The 7,109-nt window shown below is 39.9% G+C and overlaps 1 protein-coding gene across 2 annotated transcripts in view; it reads right to left on the bottom strand.

The window, feature by feature from the left end:
* The window catches only part of hps4 (HPS4 biogenesis of lysosomal organelles complex 3 subunit 2), a 56,143-nt gene extending 49,400 nt beyond the window's left edge, over positions 1-6,743 (bottom strand). For both annotated transcript variants that reach the window (XR_007264695.1, XM_020513525.2), the window contains exon 1: positions 6,483-6,743. Coding sequence is in view for 1 of the 2 variants with exons in the window: in XM_020513525.2 (XP_020369114.1) it covers positions 6,483-6,523 (41 nt within the window). In the remaining variant the exon portion in view is untranslated. The remainder of the gene's footprint in view (positions 1-6,482) is intronic.
* Between the last annotated feature and the right edge of the window lie 366 nt (positions 6,744-7,109).

The raw sequence follows: 7,109 nt of genomic DNA on the forward strand, positions 1-7,109 counted from the left end.
GGTAGTGGGAAGTTCACTATAATTAGCCTGAACATTGCTGACCTAATGTTCCAACAAAAATTAGTTTAAAGTCCCTTCTCTTGATCACAACTCAGTGCTCCTACTGAGCTATGCTTATGCCTAAGATTGAGACGATACGATCAGGTTAATCTGTCATGCCTCCTCAGTCACATAAACTTCTAATAATTGCTGTCTACATTCACAAAGCAGGGATTTGGAGATAGTACCAAAAAGCAGCAATCTTACTAATCATGATTTATCACCTTGCAAAATACAAAAGAAACTCTTAGAATTTACAGAAAAACACCTCTTCTTACAGTTGATGATTTGAGCACTCCAGTTTGGACTCAATAGAGTAGTTGTGTAATCCCTCTTATAGGAAGGATATCGTGAAACTAGAAAGGGTTCAGAGAAGATTTATGAGGATGTTGCCAGGGTTAGATACTTTGAGCTATAGGGAGAGGCTGAATTGGCTGGGGCTATTTTATATGGAGCGTCAGAGGCTGAGGGGTGACCTTATAGAGGTTTATAAAATCATGAGAGGCATGGATAGGGTGAATAGGCGAGGTCTGTTCCTCAGGGTGGGGGAGTCCAAAACTAGAGGGCACAGGTTTAAGGTGAGAGGGGAAAGATACCTAAGGGACAACTTTTTCATGCAGAGGGTGGTGCGTGCATGGAATGAGCTGCCAGAGGAAGTGGTGGAGGCTGGTACAATGACTACATTTAAAAGGCATTGGGATGGGTATATGAATAGGAAAGGATTAAGAGGGACATGGGCCAAATGTTGGCCAACAGGGCTAGATTTATATAGAATATCTGGTCGGCATGGACGAGTTGGACTGAAGGGTCTGTTTCCATGCTGTATAACTCTATGGCTCTAATATAGTAAGATCATTGTACACCAACATAGCTTGTGCAAATTAATACTTAATACCCTCTTGCAGAATCATTTAAAATGCTCTCCACACTGTAACGTTGAAAGACGTAACTACACAACATTTAAGAACGGCCATGCAAAAACAACAAACTTGTCAAATTTCAACAACGAATGTGAGGCTACCCCGAGAAAAGGAGGAGGAGGAGAAGAGAAATTCTACAAGTCAAAGATTTAGACCTTCCTTTAAGGCTCTAGGATCAACTGGAAACCTTAATTTTAATACTGTTTTAATAGAAAAAAAAGGGAGTTCAGGAATAATACAAAGCATTGTGACAAGTAAATTTCCAGGACATGGAGCGAGAAACAGTGCGATGAGTGTAACATGTTACATTGATACTATAGAGCTCCCTCCAGTGGTGATCCTGGCTTTGACTGTTGTAAACAAGGCAGTGCTAAATGTCTATAGAAGCAGAATATACCATCTTTTTCTTTGCCATCTATGTTTTAAAATTCTCATCTGTTTTCAAATCCCTTCAGGGCCACTGCCCTCCCCGTTTTCAGAATGTGCTCTAGCTTTACAACCATTCAAAATAAAGTCGCTCCTCCAATTCTGATCTCTTAAACATTTCCAATTTTCATCTCTCTACATTTGGCAGCTATGCATTCAGCTGCCTAGGCCCTAAATCTGGAATTCCTTCACTAAACCTTGCCACACTCATTTAAACTTAACATTTTGATCTTTATAAGCTTTAGTCACCTGTTTGTAGAGTCGTAGAGATATATAGCACGGAAACAGACCCTTCAGTCCAACTCGTTCATGCTGACTAGATATCCTATATAAATCTAGTCCCATTTGCTAGCATTTGGTCCTTCCTATTCATATACCCATCAAGATGCCTTTTAAATGTTGTAATTGTACCAGCCTCCACCACTCATATCTCCTTGACATCTTAGTGTCAAATTTTGTTTCATGATTCTCGTGAAGTGTCTTGGGATGCTGTACAAAGTTAAAGATATTATGTAAATGCGAATTGGTGTTGTCGGCAGGGTACCACTGTACAACAGGAAGCATCCATTGTCTTAGAGGCAATGAGTAGACAAAACGCAGAGTCTGTCTGACAGACCTTTGACTCCAAATCTGTAATGGGCACAGAATGAAAATTCTTACCCCGCTTTCATACAATTTTGTGTGTACAAGCTCCTATTTGTTCACGGATCAATTCATCCCAGGTGACACTCAAAAGGCTGCCAAATATGGCATCTACACTGCAATGTGAATGGCATGGATCATGAAACATCAGGAGCCAAACTGACCAACGTAGGTTTAAGATACAAATAGTGAGGACATAAGAAGGTAAAAGAAAGAAAACTAACTTGCTTTGTCTCTTTTAGTCCCATTGAATCAAATATTCTAACACTTATTAATGGTCCTAGCACAATTGGGCTGCTATAAAATTTGACCAGTTAACCTTAACAGTCAAGAGTACTGTAATGAAAACAGTGCCCATTATTTTAATGAGTATTGAGGAAGATTTACAAGAGTCCCTGAGTAGATTTAAATGTCATTTCGTGTGCCATAGTGATTCTGTGACAAATTCTGGTCTGTTTGATTTCAACTTGATTTTTTTTAAAGGAATAGAAAGAGAAAATGGGAGTGATTGTCAATCTTTTGACTTTACTGGGTCAAAATCCCAGAACTATTTTTCTAAGTGGGAATATCTTCACCACACAGACCACAGCAGCTCCAGAAAGCAACTCCCCACTTGTTGCTTTCTCAAGGAGAATCAGGGATGGACAATAAATGCTTGACAGGCATAAATGCCTAGATCCCATGACTTTTTTTTAATAAATAAAGCAAATAAGCAGCTGACTTGTTTCCAATTTTGCATTCAGTTACTTCTTCATCAACTAATCGATTTGGACAATCATACTGCAGCACTTTCTAACCCAGAATGACATTTGTTCAGTGCAGAGGGAGTGCTTACCTTACACAAGTACATCAGGGTAAAAGAAGAAGCATGCAGAAGATAGTGTTACAGCTACAGAGAAGGTGCAGAGAAAGATCAACTCTAATATATGTGAGGTCCATTCAAAAGTCTGATAACAGCAGGGAAGAAGTTTTTTTGAAGTGAAATGCAGAGAGAAACAGCCTCAAAGAACTTACAATGCATAGGAACTTCAAATCCGAATAGCCTAGTGGTGCCTTACTGAAAAAGATTCCTCAAGAGCATCAGTTACAAGTATGATGCAAGTACAATTAGAACACCTCATGGTATTAGAAGTCATGACATAATCTTAAATGTAGTGTAACTACATTGACCATAAAGTGGGAAGGGCTCTTATGGCAAATTCCATCTCTTTAATGTGACATTAAACTGAGGCCCCTCCATCTGCTCTCTTAGATGGATACATAAAATCCCTACCCACTATTTTAAAATAGCCAAGGAGTTATCCTGGCCAATATTTATCCCTTGAATAATATTACAAAAAACAGATTATCTAGTCATTATCTCATTACTTTTGTTTTGGCATGTTGAGTGCAAAATGACTTCTGCTTTTCTTAGGTTACAGCAGCAACTACGCTTCTAAAGTATATTATTGGCAGCAAATCAATTTAGATATACTAATGCAAACAAAAGGCTCTACATAAATGCACAACTTTCTTTCTTGCTTTCTAAAATATTAATCAGCACCTTGCGAACTAGTTGAAGGAGTGTAATTCATGTGAAATGTTATCTATTTAATGCTATCTAAGATTACAAAGGGGTCTTAATCAATTGGGCTAAGGAGTGGCAGATGGAATTTAATTTAGATAAATGTGAGGTGTTGCATTTGAGCAAGATAAACAAGGGCAGGACTTACACAGTTAATGGTAGGGCCCTGGGGAGTGTTGTAGAATAGAGAGACCTAGGGATTCAGGTACGTAATTCATTGAAAGTTGCATTATAGGTAGACACAGAGTGGAAAAGAAGGCATTTGGCATGCTTGCCTTTATTGCTCAGATCATTGACTATAGGAGTTGGGACATCATGTTGTGATTGTACAGGATTTTGGTGAGGAACACTTTTGGAGTACTGGTATAGTTCTGGTCACCCTTCTATAAGAAGGATATTATAAATTTGAAATAGTGCAGAAGAGATTTACAAGGATGTTACTGGAACTGGAGGGTTTGAGCTAGAAGGACGGGCTGGATAGTCTGGGACTTTTTTCCCTGGAGCATAGGAGGTTGAGGGGTGACCTTACAGAGGTTTATTAAATCATGGGGGACATAGTTAAGGTGAATAGGAAAGGTCTTTTCCCAGGGTAGGGGAGTTCAAAAGTAGAGGGCATAATATTAAGGTGAGAGGAGGAAGATTTAAAAAGGGAGCGGACGACCAACTTTTTCACACAGAGGGTGGTTCATGTGTGGAATGAACTGCCAGAGGAAGTGGTAGATGCAGGTACAGTTACAAGATTTAAAAAGACATTTGGACAAGTACATGAATAGGAAAGGTTTAGAGGCATATGGGCCAAATGCAGGCAAATGGAACTAGTTTAGTTTGGGAAACTTGGTCAGCATGGACAAGTTGGACCAAAGAATCTGTTTCCATACTGTATGACTCTATTTCTCTCTACGGCGAATCCTGTCTGGCCTGTTGAATATTTCCAATATTTTGTTTACATTTCACATTTTCAGCATCTATAGTACACTGCTTTTCCTTAATATGACAATTCCTATTATTTAAGAAGTCTTGATTTATGATAAAGGGCATTACACTTCAGTTTCACTCAAATCATAAGAAGGCTATGATAGCTAATTTTTAAAAACACCAGGATCAAAATAAACTCCTAGCAAGCAACCAGCACAGTGTCAGTGATAGCACATCAAAAAACATATGGTATTATGCAGGTATGAATTTAAACTTAGGATAGTTACAAACATTTTTGTATCCTACCCATGGCAGCGTCAATGTTATTGCATTAATACAAGTCATGCAGACACAACATGGTCAAAACATCAATTACTGGTTTTTATGCGTCATGGACCAAAGAAATTGATATCAAACAGAGAGCAATAACTCACTGCCCAACTGCAGGACTGAGCAACTTGGGATGGTAAAGCAAAGGTAGAATGATCAACTAATTATGTTGATATTACCTGTGTTGATATTCCAGGGAGGTAACGGCCTAGTGGTATTATCACTGGACTATTAATCCAGATCATGTTCTGGGGATGTGGGTTTAAATCCTGCCAGGGCAAATGGTGGAATTTGAATTCAATAAATATCTGGAATTAAAGAGTCTAATGATGTCCCACAAATCAATTGTGGGGAAAAACCTATCTAGATCACTAAAGTCCTTTAGGGAAGGAAACTACCATCCTTACCTGGTCTGGCCTACATGTGACTCTAGACCCACAGCAATATGGTTGACTCTTAAGTGCCCTCTGGACAGTTAGGATGAGAAATAAATGCTGACCAAGTCAGCAACACCTTCATCCCGTGAATGAATTAAAAAATATTACCTGCTGCTGGGAACCAATGGCATCTGCTATTACTTGTTTGATATTATTATTGTCACATACTGAGATACAGTGAAAAGTATTGCTTTGCGAGCTATCCAGACAAATCATACCTTACACAAGTACATCAGGGTAAAAGAAGAAGCATGCAGAAGATAGTGTTACAGCTACAGAGAAGGTGCAGAGAAAGATCAACTCTAATATATGTGAGGTCCATTCAGAAGTCTGATAACAGCAGGGAAGAAGTTTTTTTGAAGTGAAATGCAGACAGAAACAGCCTCAAAGAACTTACAATGCAGAGGAACTTCAAATCCAAATAGCCTAGTGGTGCCTTACTGAAAAAGATTCCTCAAGAGCATCAGTTACAAGTATGATGCAAGTACAATTAGAACGCCTCATGGTATTAGAAGTCATGACATAATCTTAAATGTAGTGTGACTACATTGACCATAAAGTGGGAAGGGCTCTTCTCCCAGTGCATATCACTTCTTCAACAATGGTTATCCTTTAGAGTACAAAGAATTTGTCTTCATCTAGCTGGGTCCTAAGCTCCCAAACTTCCTCCTTGAACCTCACCATCTCTCTTTCCTTTTTTAAGATGCCCCTCATAAATATGATGTGGAGGTGCCAGTGTTGGACTGGGGTGGGCAAGGTCAGAAGCCAGACCACACGAGGTTATGGTCCAACAGGTTTAGTCGAAATCACAAGCTTTCAGAGCGTTGCCCCTTCATCAGTGTCGCCTGACTTCTGATCTTACAAACATGCTGTTTGACCAAGTTCACAACATAGCACAAGCATTACTCTGAACATGCATTTTTTCTGGGGGGGGGACGACAGTGTGCCATGTCAAAGGTGCAACATAAATACACAGCTGTTGTGGATATTTCAAAGAATTAAACCAGTTCGAACCCTTTATAATATAACGCATTGTAGCGAATCTATAAGACACAGCAATAACTGGGAGTCAGGTTGAGACTGGCAGCAAGCAGATGACTGCAAAAGTAACAGAGAGCTATGGAATGCTTGCCATCCCTGAGCAGACAGGACATTGAATAACCTTAATAGTTGCGAATCCAAATATTTTCGGTCTAAAGCAAAGCTTACCATGTTGTGGCTTTCTGTTCTGTATCAGTCGCGGTGGCCATTTACTACCAAGGGCTTCCTCCTAGTTTTAAAGACGCTGGGATACCATGGAATTTCAGGACAAAGAACAAGGCTATATACGACTGGCCATGCACTCATCTCCTTACAGGAGGCATCACAACTCGAGATGGAGACCAGAGGAGCAATGAGAAAGACCTCCTCACAGCTATGTGAAGTCTTCTTCCTGTTCGTGTCGCTTGCTGTTTTGCGTTGCAACGCTAATTTAATATATTCAGTCGTCTGCTCCCTCCCAGACACACCTTCCAGAGGGCTGCTCCTTTGCTGGTTGGCAGCTCGGTAGCAACCACGACTTGGTTTACCCAACCTCCCCGCAGCAGAGAGGAAGGAGAGAGGTGGATTTTCAAACCAGTGAACCGAGATGTTTCCAAAAAGCGCTGCTACCCAGTCAAACTCCAATGTTTGTTTAAATAAAAACCGAAAGAACTGCGGATGCTGTAAATCAGGAATGTTTGTTTGTTTTCTTCGTATCCCACTTTACAGAACTGAATTGGTTTCGTGCCTTTGTAGGTTTTTTTTAATTAGTATATTTCTGAAATAAAAGGCAGCTATTCTCCCACTTCGGTTGGC

Source organism: Rhincodon typus, chromosome 24, assembly GCF_021869965.1.
Source record: "Rhincodon typus isolate 14 chromosome 24, sRhiTyp1.1, whole genome shotgun sequence".
NCBI lineage: Eukaryota > Metazoa > Chordata > Chondrichthyes > Orectolobiformes > Rhincodontidae > Rhincodon > Rhincodon typus.